The sequence below is a fragment of the Accipiter gentilis genome, chromosome 3 (assembly GCF_929443795.1).
Source record: "Accipiter gentilis chromosome 3, bAccGen1.1, whole genome shotgun sequence".
NCBI classification, from domain to species: Eukaryota; Metazoa; Chordata; class Aves; order Accipitriformes; family Accipitridae; genus Astur; species Astur gentilis.
In genome coordinates, this window is record NC_064882.1 from 21,518,746 (window position 1) to 21,535,806 (window position 17,061).

The 17,061-nt window shown below is 40.7% G+C and overlaps 1 protein-coding gene across 9 annotated transcripts in view; it reads left to right on the plus strand.

Annotated features, from left to right (window-relative positions):
- Positions 1–17,061, plus strand: part of ATP8A1 (ATPase phospholipid transporting 8A1) — a 135,137-nt gene that overhangs the window by 58,244 nt on the left and 59,832 nt on the right. For all 9 annotated transcript variants that reach the window (XM_049834500.1, XM_049834517.1, XM_049834491.1 and 6 more), the window contains 5 exons: positions 1,584–1,653; positions 2,710–2,794; positions 6,524–6,663; positions 15,245–15,383; positions 16,653–16,717. In XM_049834500.1, the coding sequence (XP_049690457.1) occupies positions 1,584–1,653; positions 2,710–2,794; positions 6,524–6,663; positions 15,245–15,383; positions 16,653–16,717 (499 nt within the window). The remainder of the gene's footprint in view (positions 1–1,583; positions 1,654–2,709; positions 2,795–6,523; positions 6,664–15,244; positions 15,384–16,652; positions 16,718–17,061) is intronic.

Consider the following 17,061-nt stretch of genomic DNA (forward strand, 5'->3'; position numbering starts at 1 on the left):
CATGAGCTTTATTGAAGTTTCACTAAGAAAATGTATGTCAGTCAAGATTCAATATCTGTCTTCATAGCTAAAGTTTCAGAATGCTACAGGAAAACATGGGTTATTCTCTGATATGTCTTCAGTAGATTGATAGGCAGCTGTATGCAGAACTTCAGTATTGCAATCTTCTGGTACTGGAAGACAAGTACAAAACTTCTGAGTTTTTACCTGTCAGGGGCATATATATCAAATTATTGTTTATACAAACCCTAAATTATGTAATTCCTCCACAGTTCCTTAACTGAACATTCAGGCAAGTGTGATAAATTTAAGTACAGTAGGTTAGATAATCTTGCTGGGATCAAAGTGGGTCTGAGACTTGCTTTTATTTTAGGCAACTCAGCTGCAGTTTAGACCTGAATTTCTCCACTGTTGTCTAAGCAGATCCCCAACTGGACAATGTCTAAGGGTTTTTGGAATTCTGCTTATATGAGGTTTTTTGGATTAGAGATGAAATGGAGGAAGAGTTGTGGAAGTTAATGTCTTTTTATGCTCTCTTGTGCAATATTCACAGTAAAAATGTAATTTAATATTGCTGTTCTGATGTCTGTCCTTGAAGCAAAGTGCACACACAGGTGGAATAGGAAAATATTTTCTTGAAGATACTATTCAGTCACTTTATCAGTAGTTACAAAATTCTTTTCTCCATCTATCTCCATACATTCCACTTACATGATGTTTTCCATGTCAGTCTGAACTTCAGGAACCATTCATACAATAATGCTATGTGATGGTGTATAAATGGGATCCAGTTCTAACAGGAACCAAAACTGTAAAAGGACCGTTTACTTCCATCTCTTTTGTGTATTTTACTATGAACTGTTGTGTGAGAAACATGTTTTGTTCCCTGAATAGTTTCTGTGGATTTATTTAAAAAGTTGAAGTTTGAAAGAATTATGGTATAAATACACATTTTGACTGGACATGATCTTGAATCCAAAGTATGCTTGTTGGAGGACCTCAAAGGGAAGACAGAAAGCAGAGTGACAGTCTTCATGCTTTCCTCCAATTCCTACTGCAGGCGTGAGGACAAAAACTAAAAATACTTATATCTCATTAATGACTGAGAGCCAGAATAGTTAAAATGAGGTGAGACCCTTTGCAATTCTTAGCACACTTAAAACTTTGTGTGATAAATGAAACTCTGGGATGACAGTAATAGGATTACAGTACAGTGTACGAGAGACTGTTTGGCTGGGAAGAAAAAGCTGAAACGGTCTGTGATGCACTACCTCTTTATGATATTGGTCACAAGTGCTTTGTGCTTTAAGATGTTTTTTTTTGTGATCAGTAGACAGTATTCAGATGAAGGTGAAGATTCTCAAGTTTGTTTTTACAGGGAAAAAGGCCTCCAGAAGTATGCACAGAAAAGCAGCACTCACTCTAATTATTAAATAGTAAAACTGTTTTTTCCACCCCAGTCACTTGAGAACATAATTCAGAATAGATAGCATTTATTTCCTTTGTCTTATACAAGATATATATTGATATTCTTAGGTAAAATGTTGGTAGATATTTATATAGGGCATTTATTTCTTTTTCAGCTCTAGGAAGAGAATGTCAGTGATAGTTCGCACGCCATCAGGAAAGTTAAGACTCTACTGCAAAGGAGCTGTGAGTTTTATTCTGTTTTCACTGTATCAAAGAACATGTGCTACCAATATAAATATGAAAGCAAAAGGTTGTTATAACTGCAGTCGAAACGTGGAAAATGTGGAGGAAAGAATGTTGATGCCTTTTTCAATTTACATCATTTTACTATGTAGCTGTTTCATGTCATGAACTAGTTAATGTCCGTCTTTACTAACTGTCTATGATGGCATGACAGACCTGTTCATCCTATTCTTTGTACTGAACTAAAACCTTTATGCTTCATATTAATTGCTTCCTTCTGTACTCCCAGAAAATGGATGAATATATGGTTTAATCTATCAGTTACTTGCTGGAGTAGCTGAGCATGAACCACTAGGTAGAAATAGTAATGTAGCATAAGTGACTGGATGGGAATTTTAACCTACCATTGATGTTACACCAGAATTAAATTTTCCTGAAAACAAGATCTATGGGAAGACCTCTTAATCATAGTATATCTGGGAATGGCAGAGTTGCTCCTTAGTTCTTGTTCTGTATCTTAAGGCAAGTTTGAAGGAGAGAGGGATGCAAGTCCTTCCCGAATGGTTTAAAAAAATGAAGTTGATTGAATATAAATATCCATTCTGTGTCTTCTCAAGTGGAGAGAAGAAGCTGTTGTTAATATTCTGTGTATCAAGCTGGCTACAAAAACCTGAGAATGGCAGTTATGAAACACTGATTTTACCTTGTGGGCTTAATATTAGCGAAAGACAGCATTTTTGGAGATCAAAAGAATTCACATGGCAAACCAAAGGAAGATGCAGCACTTTTCAAAATGAAGGGAAATAACAGCAAAAAATGTGGTAGAGAAAAACTGCATCATAGCAGAATTTTTAAATTTAGAGAATCTGAGGATTTGGAGTGTCCTTTTTTCTTTCCTCTGAAATAAAATTACTTCTAATCACTTTTGATGCTGAAGTAAATTAATACAGTGCTGCATATTTTTCTGCCGTTTTCCTACATGATTTATATTGTCTACACAAAAAAATCCTCATTTTTCTATTAAATTCTTCTGAGTTCATTTTATTTGTTTTTTAGGATACTGTAATTTATGACCGTCTTGCTGAAAGTTCAAAATACAAAGAAATCACCTTAAAACATCTAGAGCAGTTTGCTACAGAAGGTGGGTGATATTATTCAATATAAAACTAAATATGAAATTCAGTTACTGCTCAACTTTTCAATTCTGCAATTGTATCTTGCTGTAATGTTTTATTCACATTAAGTTTGAAAATTATGTTTTAGTAATGCCTCCTAAAAAAGATCTTCCTCTTCCTGAGAAGTGTCAGTAATAAGTTCATGCTTAAGAAAGAAAACAAAAAAACCCCACCACAGAGTACACAGTGGACTCTTCAAAACGGAATGTATTTTTCCAGTAAGCAAACACATTGCTTTTATTTCTCTGAAGATCTCATTTCCCATGGTTGCTTTCATGTCCCACATACAATGAATGCTGTAGGGGTAGCACACAGGAAGAAGTAGACGAAGTGAAGATGCTTGGAAATGATTAGTGTGGTGCTTTTAAGGTAGCTTTATGCCATATTATTCCTGTCACCAGTCACAATAAGGGGAATTGCCATTGGTAGCTTTCTGTATGGTGTGTTTTGTTCTCTCTGCTGTATTAACAATCAGTCTTACAAAGTAGTTGCTGAAGGCAGGGAACCCCTTCGTGAGGGTTCATGAAGTGGGAATAGTAAGTAAAATTTAAAAGACTATGAAATTAAGATGACTGATACAAACAGCCAATTAGTTATTTAATAACAGTGGATTCCACAGTACAGACGTGAGCCACAAAGCAGACTGTAGAAAGGTTTCTGCTTTCATGTAAGTTCTTCTAGCACAGTTGCTAGATCTTCCATGCCATGCCGCCTTTCTGGTATCTTAGTAAAGGATTATAGAGTTGTACTGTGAAGTATCATAGTGTTTTAATTTATCGACGAGTTGGAAGAGAGTAGTTGGAAGCAGAATTATAATAGTTACGAGAATCTGAACTGCAATTTTTTTTACCTCTTCATTTTTTTTAATACACTGTTACTAGAACATTAAAATTATCTTTAATATGTCTTAAGAAATAAGCTTACTTTGGAAAGCAAACTTTAATAAAATATTTTCTTTCTAAAATACAATCCTTACCTTTTGGTAACTGATGTCTGGCTAAATCTTCTTGTATCAGGAAAGATCCTTCTTCTGTCTGTTACTCGTATGACTTCTCTAATTTTTTCTCTTTTGGTTTATAATGGAATTTAGTGTTTTGATTAGTGTTGTAGTCAGCACCTTCAGTCTCTTGATTGTGTCAGTGACAGCAGAAGCAAGGCACAGATCTGTTTCTTGTTAGTTTTCTGTAGCAAGATCCCTGCAGGAAACATTTGGTTACCCTTAAATAATCTTAGAGTATCAAAGTTATAATAAATAATACAATAAACTTGAAAGCAGAAGTAAAACCAAACAAACTTGACTGATGGTACAACATGAAGCCTCAGATACACCCTCTGAGCTCATCAATCTAGTAGTATGAGCTGGTTGGCCAGTTTGGGGATTTACAAAGGCCTAACCAGGATCAGTCAAGGAAAAGTTACTTAGATGTGAAGTTAGTTTGGATCATAAGGCTATATATTTGGTTACAGAAGAGGTAAAAATAGATCAATATCTGCTATCCTGTGTGAATTGCTATGAAAATTTCAATACAGTTCTTAATTACTGTTCTCATTAAATCAGTGGTACAACTGATACCATTTTTTCCTTAGCAGTCAGGTTGGACCAAATGAATCAACATAAAAAGTGAAAAATTCCACCCATCTTTAAAACTACTGTACATACATATTAGTGTTAAGAAGTTTGTTCAAGTACTCTTTGTACCCTTTTCAACAGATGAAAAGATTTACTGTTCAGAAGAGTGAATTGCTAACCTTTCAAAAGCATTAAATTCAATCTTAAAAAAAAAAAATTAAGTACGTCTCTCTCTCTGGAATCAATTAAAGAAATCGGTATTTATTTTTGCATCAGATTTAAATTGCAGCCGATGACATTGCAAAGTTTCTTATGAGTATCCTTTCATGTGGCAGTACAGTATGTCCTTGGCATTTGCTGCATGCTCTTGGTGTGTTGTTCAAAAATGAAGTGGTTAGCATGGTTGGCATTTATATTTAAACATTTATTAAGTTTGAGTGTTAATGCCTGCCTGGATAAATAGAAAAAGTGTGTAATTTTCCTGTGTTGTTGTTCCAGTCTGTTAAGAAGCAGACTTAATGATACTTTGTTTTCCCCTTTTCATTTGGAAAATTCTTTTAAATCACAATGAAAAGAATCTTTTTAAAATGAAAAATAGAAAAAATAATTAGTCTCTGATTTAAAAAGAAAAAGAAAATGCCTTGAAAAACTTGTTTGCTGATATTCCATACACACTGATTTCTCTTCTTCATTTTATCATTTGCATAAAATATTTTGAAAGAATTGTGGAAATAGTATCACTATTAGTCAGTCATAAATTCCTTTCCTCCCCTTGGCGTCATATTCATTGCTTTGGACCTTGCTAGTGTATCCTTGTTATGCAGAGAAAAAAAAATCAGTTGATTTGTCAGCCTTAAGTTTATTCTCTAGGTCTAGATGGTGAGACGCTGTGTTCCTAATGCTGTTCAGTTGTCAAGATAATTAGGATTACACATGGTTTTCATCCTGAAGATATTAAATTGCTGTATTACATCTAAGACACATATGTATGATTTCATGGCCAGGCTCTTGATCATTTCAAAACTGCTGCTGGTGCTGAGCTGTACACAACAGAAACCTGTGAACAGATAAAGATTGCATTTAGCCATCCCTGGTTATGGTGCTGTTCATGTCCTAGAGGAGTGGGCAAATACCAGAGGCACTAACTACATTAGTCCTGTCTATCCGCCACCTAAATCTACCTGCCTGCAAATTGTGGCTTCATAAGACATCATTTGGCTAGAGCAGTGCTCTTCTCAGTATATAAAGAGTTATGTCAACTTCACGTTCTAGAAATCTAAGAATCTGATAATATGTGAAAATTAACTGTTAGAACATTAACACCTAGCTACTTAAATTGAATGTAAATGTGTTGTCAAAAATTAGATATCTTGTAGTCTCAAATTCTCTCTGTAGTGCTGAATTCAGATTCTGCTGAAGGAAAAAAATCTTTTATGTATAACTTGCTCAAAGATTAAGTAAAATCTCCAAATGTTGCCTGTACACAAAGATTTTATTTGAAGAATTTGGAAAGCTGAAAGAATCTGTGAGGGGGGAAAAATAAATCTGAGCGGTTTCAAAGTTGGCTTCTAGGTGGTAAATTTCAAACTTCAACTGAGAATTTCCTAAGGATATTGAGGAGGGGTGAAGCAGAGGGTAGTTGTAAAATTATGCTGATATATTTTAACTTTATTACTTTCCAGCATAGCAACATCTAAGTTTATAAAATTTTTGTTCAGAAATATAATTGAATCTTATAGCTTTAATGTTACTAAAAATCTAATGTATATACCTGTTCAGCAAGTGTAATTTGGGATTGCTTCATGTTTTGTTTACAGTTTAAGGTAAGTCAAATCCTGTGTAAAATTTTTTTTTTTTTTTTCCCCCCCTGAAATACATCACCTGTATTACATTCAGCTACCTTGAAACAGTTACTCTGTTGAATACATTTCTATTTGTATCATGTTTTTTACTTTTACATATATTTTTAAAAGTTCTTCAAGACACGTAGCAGTAAGTTGAAAATCAGGTATAAGCATATGTAAAATACAGAATAAATTCAGCTTTTAGCAGTTACTCATTGCAGGCATATCAAGTAAGGGACTAACAAATACTGAATCATACTTACTACCTGCTTTCTCTTTAGGCTTAAGAACTCTGTGTTTTGCTGTGGCTGAGGTTTCAGAAAGTGATTATCAAGAGTGGTTAGATGTCTATCACCGTGCTTCTACAGCTATACAAAACAGAGCACTCAAACTTGAGGAGAGCTATGAACTAATTGAAAAAGTATGTGTAGCTTTCTTGTTTTGGGTTTTTGATTGGGTTGGGGGCAGGGGGGAGTGGGGGGCAAGGCAAGAGGGCAAGGAGAGTGTTTTTTTTAATTTATGTCCTTACTTTCTATACCATGAAATCTGAATCATTATTGAGGAATAATGCTTAGCCAGAAAAAAAATCTAGCAATATACTGACAGCTGTGTCATATAGTCCTTGCAATTTAGATGATCAAAATGAAGGAAAGATTAATTTGACAAAGTTTTTGCAGCAAGTAGCTACCTTGCCAGAAGGTGTTGATTTTGAGTTGAACTCTTGGAAAGGTTTTTCTGAGTTGCTTTATTGTGTAAAAAAGCATAATAACAGGCAAACAACTTCTGCTTCGTTGTATAATGATCTTAGAACCGTAGAGTAGTAAAGGTTGGAAGGGACTTCTGGAGGTCATCTTAAACACAAATCCCTGCTCAAAGCAGGGCTAATTTTGCTAGCCCAGCACTTTGATGAAGTTCTGAGTATCTGCAAGGAGGGAGTTCTCCCAGCTGCAGTAGGCAATTTTTTTTTGTAGTGCTCAACTATTCTCTTTCTGCTTTTTCTGAATTAAAATTTCTATTACTGCAGAATGTGACTGTGGCCTCTTGCCCTTTCCACGTGCACATCTTGGAGGAAGATGGCTTCTCTGCAAGCCCTCGGGTTAGCAGAAGGCAGCTGTGGAATCCCTCCCTTAGCTTTATTTTTTTCCCCATGTTAAACTCGTCCTGCTTCTTCAGGCACACTTAATATAGTGTGCTTCGGACCCCAAGCTATTTTTGTGTCCCTCCACTGCACTTGCTCCACTTTGTTAACCTCTCTTGTACCAAAGGCCCAGAAAGGGAGGTAACACCCAGATGCCTCGCAAGAGCAGAGCCATAATTTTCCCTCACTTTCCCTTGAGTTTCTGGCAACACTGCTGCTGGAGTAGCTAAGCGTGCAGTTAGACTTCACTGCCTCAACAAAGGCTCCTGTGGCTCTTAAATGTATAAGCAAAAGGAGTCCATGAGACCAATGTTGCTTAAAGTTTTGATACTTGACTTTGGGGCGGGGAGGTGGGGGGTGGTTTAGTTTATTTTTTCTTGGAAAGGATAAGAGAGATTACATTGATGAAACTGCTTAAAATTCAGAGCCTCAAAAAACTGCAGTGTTTAATTCATGACAAAGAAGAGTGAGGGTATATGGCTTCAGTCACTTGTGGGACTTCAGTTTACATAGATGAGCAGTTTATCCAGACATGCGTAAGACAGTCTTAAAACCATATGTCGTGGTTTCAGCCCAGCCGGTAACAGAGGACCATGCAGCTGCTCGCTCACTCCTCCGCCCCCCTCCTGTGGGATGGGGAGGAGACGGAGGAGAGAAAAAGAAAAAAGAAACTGGAACCTCGAGGGTTGAGATAAAGGCAGTTTACTGGGACCAACACAAAGAAATTAGAACAACAACAACGGCACTAATGGAAAAAAAATGTATACAAAAAGAGTGATGCACAGTGCAACTGCTCACCACCCGGGACCCGACGCTCCGCCACTTCCCCCACCGAAAACAGAGACCACCCCCCGGCCCGCTCCCCATCTATATACTGAGCATGATGGCACATGGTATGGAATAGCTCCTGGGCTAGTTCAGGTCAGCTGCCCCGGCTATGCCCCCACCTCCCAGGTTCCTGTAAAAAAATAACTCTATCCCAGCTGAACCCAGGACATTATCCACCCCTTATTTTATACCATCTACATCATGCCCAGATCTTACATTTTTTCCAATCAACCACTACTACTTTCCTTGTCTTATAAGTATATGGACTCCCCCGCCGACCTTGCGCGCGCGCGCACACACACACACACACATGGTGTTCCTTTAGCCTATGGGCTATCCCTCTAATGTGTCCATCGATTTTGGGGCTCTATCTGTTGTAACAGTTCTTCAGGACAAGAGAGAGATGGTGTGAGATGTTGGGTTATTGTATGTTGTCTCTGGAACTTGTGGCTAGTACAGTTGGTGCAACTCATGCCCTTGGTCTGCAGGTCGAAGATGTTGATCTTGAGGAATTTGCTGGGTGCCAGTTCAAGTTCTATCGCTGTTGTACTTGGCTCAGTTTTAAAAGTCCATTCTGTAGTCATTTGGATGATTCTTACAATAATATCCTTCATATGGCATATAGACACTATAGATACAATGACATGCATTGGCAGGTTATTTAGCAGTTAAATATCATACAGCTCAGTTCACTAGCTATTCTCTCCCAAAATCAAATCTCCCTGAGGTACACATTGAACTTCCCCATCCTTCTGCATCACTCACCAGGTGTACCCAGGTCCTTGAGCAAAAACAACTCCTTGAATGGGTTTGCCTCTGCTTGAGGGAGGACTAACCCAGACTGTCTTTCCTAACATACTCCTCATGCGCACTACAGGGACTTTATCCCCTTCCACAGTATGTGGAACTCTTGGTTGGGCGGGGCCAGCCCAATTGGCGGATCCTCTAGTATTAACTAACCAGGTGGCTTTTGTTAAATGTGTATCCCAATGCTTGAAAGTTCCACCCCCCATCGCTCTCAATGTAGTTTTCAGCAGTCCATTGTACCATTCAATTTTTCCGGAGGCCGGTGTGTGATAAGGGATGTGGTACACCCACTCAATGCCATGTTCTTTGGCCCAGGTGTCTACGAGGTTGTTTCGGAAGTGAGTCCCGTTGTCCGACTCGATTCTTTCTGGGGTGCCGTGTTGCCATAAAATTTTCTCTTCAAGGCCCAGGATATTGTTCTGAGCAGTGGCATGGAACACAGGGTATATTTCCAGCCATCCAGTGGTTGCTTCCACCATTGTAAGCACATGGCACTTGCCTTGGCGTGTTCGTGGGAGTGTGATGTAGTCAATCTGCCAGGCCTCCCACTGTTTATATTTCAGCCATCGCCCTCCATGCGACAGGGGGTTTTGCCGCTTGGCTTGCTTAATTGCAGCACATGTTTCACATTCATGGATGACCTGTGCGATAGTGTCCATGGTCAAGTCCACCCCTCGATCTCGAGCCCATCTATATGTTGCATCTCTTCCCTGATGGCCTGAGGTATCGTGGGCCCACCGAGCCATAAATAGGTCACCCCTACATTGCCAGTCCAGGTCCACCTGAGACACTTCAATCTTGGCGGCCTGATCCGCCTGCTGGTTGTTTTGATGTTCTTCAGTGGCTCGACTCTTGGGTACATGAGCATCTACGTGACGTACTTTTACCACTAGCTTCTCTATCCGAACAGCGATATCTTGCCACAGTGCGGCAGCCCAGATGGGTTTACCTCTGCGCTGCCAATTGCCCTTCTTCCATTGCTGTAGCCACCCCCATAGGGCATTTGCCACCATCCATGAGTCAGTATAGAGATAGAGCACTGGCCACTTTTCTCTTTCAGCAATGTCTAACGCTAGCTGGATGGCTTTCACCTCTGCAAATTGACTCGATTCGCCTTCTCCTTCAGCAGTTTCTGCGACTAGTCGTGTAGGACTCCATACAGCAGCCTTCCACCTCCGATGTTTTCCCACAATGCGACAGGACCCATCAGTGAACAGGGCATATTGCCTCTCATTTTCTGGCAGTTTATTATACAGCAGGGCCTCTTCAGCCCGTGTCACCTCCTCCTCTGGCGACATTCCAAAATCTTTGCCTTCTGGCCAGTCCGTGATCACTTCTAACATTCCTGGGCGACCGGGGTTTCCTATGCGAGCTCGCTGTGTGATCAGTGCAATCCGCTTACTCCACGTGGCGTCAGTCGCGTGATGCGTAGAGGAAACTTTCCCTTTGAACATCCAGCCCAGCACTGGCAGTTGGGGTGCTAAGAAGAGCTGTGTTTCAGTACCAACCACTTCTGAGGCGGCTTGAACTCCTTCATATGCTGCCAAGATCTCTTTTTCAGTTGGAGTATAGCGAGCCTCGGATCCTCGATATCCCTGACTCCAAAACCCCAGAGGTCGGCCTCGGGTCTCCCCAGGTGCTTTCTGCCAAAGGCTCCAGGCAGGGCCATTCTCCCCAGCCGCAGTGTAGAGCACATTTTTAATATCTTGTCCTGTCCAGACTGGCCCAAGAGCTACTGCATGAACAATCTCCTGATTAATCTGTTCAAAGGCTTGTCGTTGCTCAGGCCCCCATTTAAAATTGTTCTTCTTCCGAGTAACTTGGTAGAGAGGACTGACAATTTGACTGTAATTTGGAATATGCATTCTCCAAAAGCCCACAACACCTGAGAAAGCCTGCATTTCCTTTTTATTAGTCGGTGGGGACATAGCTGCTATTTTGTTGATCATGTCCGCAGGGATCTGAAGACGCCCATCTTGCCATTTTACTCCTAAGAACTGGATCTCCTGCGCAGGTCCCTTGACCTTACTTTCTTCTATGGCAAAACCAGCCTTCAAAAGGATTTGGATTATTTTCTTCCCTTTCTCAAAAACTTCTTCTGCCGTGTTGCCCCATACGATGATGTCATCAATTTATTGCAGGTGCTCTGGAGCTTCACCTTTTTCTAGTGCAGCCTGGATCAGTCCATGGCAAATGGTGGGGCTGTGTTTCCACCCCTGGGGCAGTCGATTCCAGGTGTACTGGACACCCCTCCAAGTGAAAGCAAACTGAGGCCTGCACTCCATTGCCAAAGGAATGGAGAAAAATGCATTAGCAATGTCAATTGTGGCATACCACTTAGCTGCCTTTGGTTCCAGTTCATATTGAAGCTCTAACATATCTGGTACAGCAGCGCTCAGCGGTGGCGTGACTTCATTCAGCCCACGATAATCTACTGTTAGTCTCCATTCCCCATTAGATTTCCGCACGGGCCATATGGGACTGTTAAAGGGTGAGTGAGTCCTGCTGATCGCTCCTTGGGTCTCCAATTGGCAAATCAGCTTATGGATGGGGATCAGGGAGTCTCGGTTGGTGCGATATTGCCACCGGTGCACCGTCGTGGTAGCAATTGGCACCCGTTGTTCTTCAGCCTTCAGCAACGCCAAAACTGAAGGGTCTTGGGAGACACCCAGAAGGGTAGACAGCTGTTCAGTCTCCTCCGTCTCCAATGCAGCTATACCAAAGGCCCAACGGTACCCTTTTGGGTCCTTGAAATACCCCCTCCTGAGATAATCTATACCAAGGATGCACAGGGCCTCTGGGTCAGTCGCAATGGGGTGTTTATGCCACTCATTCCCAGTTAGACTCATTTCAGCTTCCAATACGGTTAGCTCTTGGGATCCCCCTGTCACACCAGAGATACAGATGGGTTCTGCCCCTTTATAACTTGATGGCATTAGGGTACATTGTGCACCAGTGTCCACTAGAGCCTTATATTCCTGTGGGTCTGATGTGCCAGGCCATCGAATCCACACTGTCCAGTAGACTTGGTTGTCCCTCTCCTCCACCTGGCTGGAGGCAGGGCCCCTCTAATCCTGGTTAGAATATCCGTTACTCACTTTCTGCACACATGAATCAGAAGTCCCTTCAAGGGGATCAGAAATGAGATCAGCCCATCTACTGTGTCTGAGGGACTGCTCATGGGAAACTGGAGCAGCAGTTTTCCAAGAAGAATTCTCTTTTCTGGTTGCTTTTTCTCACAACTCCTGTACCCGTGCATCCAAGACTGAGGTAGGTTTTCCATCCCACTTCCTCATGTCCTCTCCATGGTCACGCAGGTTAGCCCGTCGTGTGTACTTTTTCTCTCCTCTCTCTTGGGCAGAGGAACGCTTACTCCCAATAACTGCGATGCGGGCCTGTACAGGTGAGGAGGAGGACAGATCCACTTTGAATTGCTGGAACTCTCGGGACAACTCCTCTACAGCTGAGACACAGGCCCATAGGGAGGAAGAGAGACTTCCTTCGTATTGCCGGAGTTGTACAGCCAATTCATCCACCGTTTGTCCATAGCCTTCTCTCCAGGACATTACTGCCAGTGAGTTGGCATAGGTTGGTGGTGCACTTCGTAGAAACTTCTGCCACATGGGTTGTGTGCATTGGACTTCATCTGGATCTGTGGGTGACTGCACATTTTCTGGATCATTATAAATCACCTCCAGCACGGCTAATTCTCTCAGGTACTGGATACCTCTCTCCATGGTGGTCCACTTGCCTTGGTGACATGTAACTTCATCCCTGAAGGGGTATCTTTCCTTTACACCTAACAGAAGTCACCTCCAGAGGCTGAGGACTTGTGTTTTTCTCCCAATCGCCTTGTCGATGCCCCCTTCCCTAGACAAGAGATCCCAACTGCTTAGCTTCCTTACCCTCTAATTCCACACTACTAGCCCCGCTATCCCAGCATCGGAGCAGCCAGGTAACAATGTGCTCACCTGGGTGGCGGCTAAAATCTTTTCGCATGTCACGCAACTCACTCATGGATAGAGATCGGGTAATTATTTCAGGTTCTGCCTCTTCCTCCTGTTCTCGCGATGACCCTGGTTCATCTTCAGCTCTCGCTAAGCAAACTGATTTCTTTGTGTGTTTCTTTTTCTGTACAGGGGCAACTGATACTGGCACAGGTTGGTTCTCTGGTTTAGCTGAAGTGTCTGTCACCGGGGTAGGGGTAGTCACGGTACCTGTTGTCGTGGTAGGGGCAGCCATGGTGCTTGTTGTCGGGGTAGGGGCAGCCACGGTGTCTGTTGTCAGGGTTTGGGTAGCCATGGTGCATGTTGTCCTGTTTTCCATCTTTTCCCCCTTTTCCCCCTGAGGGTGCTGCCTAGTATCAAGCAGTGTTTGGTAGATACTGGCCAGGGCCCAGCACAGTGCAGCGAGTTGTATGTCTTTGGAACAGCCACAGCATTTGTCTTTCAAATATTCTACCACTTCATGAGGGTTCTGTAGTTGTTTGGGAGTGAACTTCCAAGCCACTGGAGGTGAGAAGTTCTCATATCCTCCCACATGCCATGCCACCCATGAATATCCAGCTTTGGGGCAGATCTCTGGGTGGTCCTCTTAAAAAGCCTTTTTGTAGCCCTAAACAAGACCTGAAAAATATTCAGGAGGCATAGCACTAACAGCACACTGGCTTGCGCATCCCAAGGATATTCAAAATTCTTGAAAGCTGTTGTAATTAGTCGGAAGGAGAAAAGGGAGGTGAATGGACGGGGGGAAGTATCCCCCCCTAACTTCCCCTTGGATGGGGTGTAATTACTAATAAAATCCAACAGAAGGTGCCCAAAGTATGGAAATGATATCACTGCCTCATACAGATACCAGCTTAACCTCATGACCAGTGATGTAATCATTTCATAAGTCGACATTGCCCAGTACAGCAAAATGATAATCCCAGTCACTCTCCCAGAGATGAGATACGCAACTACAGGCAATACATAGAGCATATAAGAGCTTACAAAACGCCACCATGTAAACAAATGAAACAACATTGTGACTAACATCTATTTATCCAAGAAACGCGTTCGGCAAATTTGTTTCAACACGCTCTGGCCAGATCTGTCGTTATCTCAACCCTTCGTGCCCCACGTTGGGCGCCAAAAAGGACTGTCGTGGTTTCAGCCCGGCCGGTACCAAAGGACCACGCAGGCGCTCGCTCACTCCTCCGCCCCCCTCCGGTGGGATGGGGAGGAGACGGAGGAGAGAAAAAGAAAAAGAAACTGGAACCTCGAGGGTTGAGATAAAGGCAGTTTACTGGGACCAACACAAAGAAATTACAACAACAGCAACGGCACTAATGGAAAAAAAAAGTATACAAAAAGAGTGATGCACAGTGCAACTGCTCACCACCCGGGACCCGACGCTCCGCCACTTCCCCCACCGAAAACAGAGACCACCCCCCGGCCCGCTCCCCATCTATATACTGGGCAGGATGGCACATGGTATGGAATAGCTCCTGGGCTAGTTCAGGTCAGCTGCCCTGGCTATGCCCCCACCTCCCAGGTTCCTGTAAAAAAATAACTCTATCCCAGCTGAACCCAGGACACCATATAACTTTGTTAAGATCATGGCAACCCTGCTACCATTACAAATTCTTGTATTAGCTGCACAAGCACTTTCTCAGCATGTAGTATGCAGGCCATGCTGCAAGCAGGATTGCATGCTATTAGGTTCATAATGGCGTCATTAACAGGGTTCTAGCTAGTTTGAAAGGTACAGAAATATGAAGTATAAAAATGGCTGTGTTCACAAAAACTATATAGATTTGCTTCATGGGAAGTTAAAACCAAACATAGTCAAGATTATAGTTTTAAGATTAAGATGAATTGACAGGTGGTTTTTTTACAAGGTGAAGAGAAATCATTACAAGTGAGAGAAGAGGTAATAATAGCACTCCTTAAGTTTTCAAATCAGAGAGGTGCCCCTCAGGAAAAGGTAGCTGTTGCTGAACAAGCTACTGAGCACGTGAATAATTTGAGTGGTTACACTGCACAGTTTGTCAAGCCACGTAGGTATTTAACTTAAAGCTCATAGGGATAAACTGGAAGATCTTTATTAGTTGATACCAAATCTGATTAATTAATTTAGAGTGCATTAATCTTATTGCAAATATGGAAAGTTTAACAAAAGAAACGGAAAAGTTAAAACTGAATTTAAACCAAAAAAACTGCATGTACTGAATATTTTATGTTCACAGAATCTTCAGCTGCTTGGAGCAACAGCAATTGAAGATAAACTACAAGACAAAGTGCCTGAAACCATAGAGACGCTCATGAAAGCAGACATAAAAATTTGGATACTTACTGGGGACAAACAAGAGACTGCCATTAACATCGGTATTATATTTGCTTTTATTTGATGGCTTTTTTACAGATTTAGGAATGATAGAAGTTGTTAGACTAAAATTGCTTTCAGAACAGAAAGGTATCTTGTAAAAAAGAAAATATTATTATATGGCATTCCAGAATTTAAATGTTAACTTATTTTTCAGTCATTGGTAAGGGGAGAGTGGGGAATGGTGGATTCTTCCTCCCTTAAAACAGTAACAGAAAAAAACCCTTATATTATCATAGAGAGGAGGAAAAAAAATAGGCATTTGTGCTTTTTTGTAGTATCTAAAATGAATTTTAAAGAATACATTGTTTGGGTTTTGACAGTGAGAGTGAATAATATTAAGAAAATAAAAGTATTCTTAGTCTCCCTTCTGTATTTTTCCTTCTTTCCAAGAAAGCTGGTAGGGACCATAATCTTAACTAAAGCAAACAATATATATTGTGCATTAAAGTACTATAAACTTTACCATCAATCAGAGGTTTCCTTTTATTCTTTTCCTTTTATTATAAAGAAGAAAAAAAGAATCATGAATTAACTAATTTTAACAACAATAAATCTGTATTTTTAAATAGTAATACATGAAAGCTACATTTAAGATTGAATATTCTTTGCATGTGAGCACTTTTGCAGTAGCCTAGGTATATGCCTGAAATAAAGCATTATTTTGGTCATATGGATCCTTTTGATTACTATTAGTATTTTTAATCTTAAAGAACTTTTTGTATGCACATGATGGAGTTGATCTAAGGTTATTTTCATTAATGCTTTCAGGTCTGAGGCAATACACATAACACCAGTATTTTCACTTTATTAAGAATGGTGATCATTTGTCTAAGCAGCCTGCATCATTAGCACACAGCATACATTCTGTTTAAAGCGTCAAACAATAAAGAAAAGAATGGGAACATGTATATATGCAAATTTTGTATAAAACGCAAGTTGCATTCCAAAAATTTGCAAGGCTCAGGGAGATCTGTTTGCTGTTTTCTGTAACTCCCTGTAAAGATGTTTCTTGTCCTTCTGCTGAGCACCTCTCTGAATAAAGTGCAACATTTGCAAGTTGCAGCAAGGAAAATTCTGACTGATCTGACTCAGTAGCTGTATGTCTAATTTTTATGGAATACAGTATTAATTTTTTTTACCATTGATTTCAGCTGGGGAAATACTATTTTTAATTCTGTCTGTAGTTCTCTTACAGGAAAAAAAATGCTTTGTTATATTATAATGGATTTTGTGGAACAAATTTTTGAAAACAAAAATATTTTTGACAGGTCACTCCTGTAAACTTTTGCGAAAGAACATGGGACTAATTGTTATAAATGAAGGCTCTCTTGATGTAAGTAAAATCTGCAAAGTTTTCAGTTAATGAAACGTTATTTTACTGCTTAAAATACCCAGACATCATTGTGGAGATGGCCTGAAAAATAACTTGGAGCATCTATTTATCTGGACAAACACAGAAAATTCTGCTAAAACTATGGCTTTGGGGGGGGCGGGGGGGGGGGTGTTGTCTGTTTGTTTTGGGGGTTGCTTTCTTGTTTGTTTTGATAATCTTCTCAGTTAATTTAAGTATTGCATACTTGGAAGACCATATGGTCTTTGTAACAAAGTGTTACTGAATAACTAGAAACTTAGTCTACAGTTTCCAAAACCGCAGTGTAGCTACTACACAAATGAACT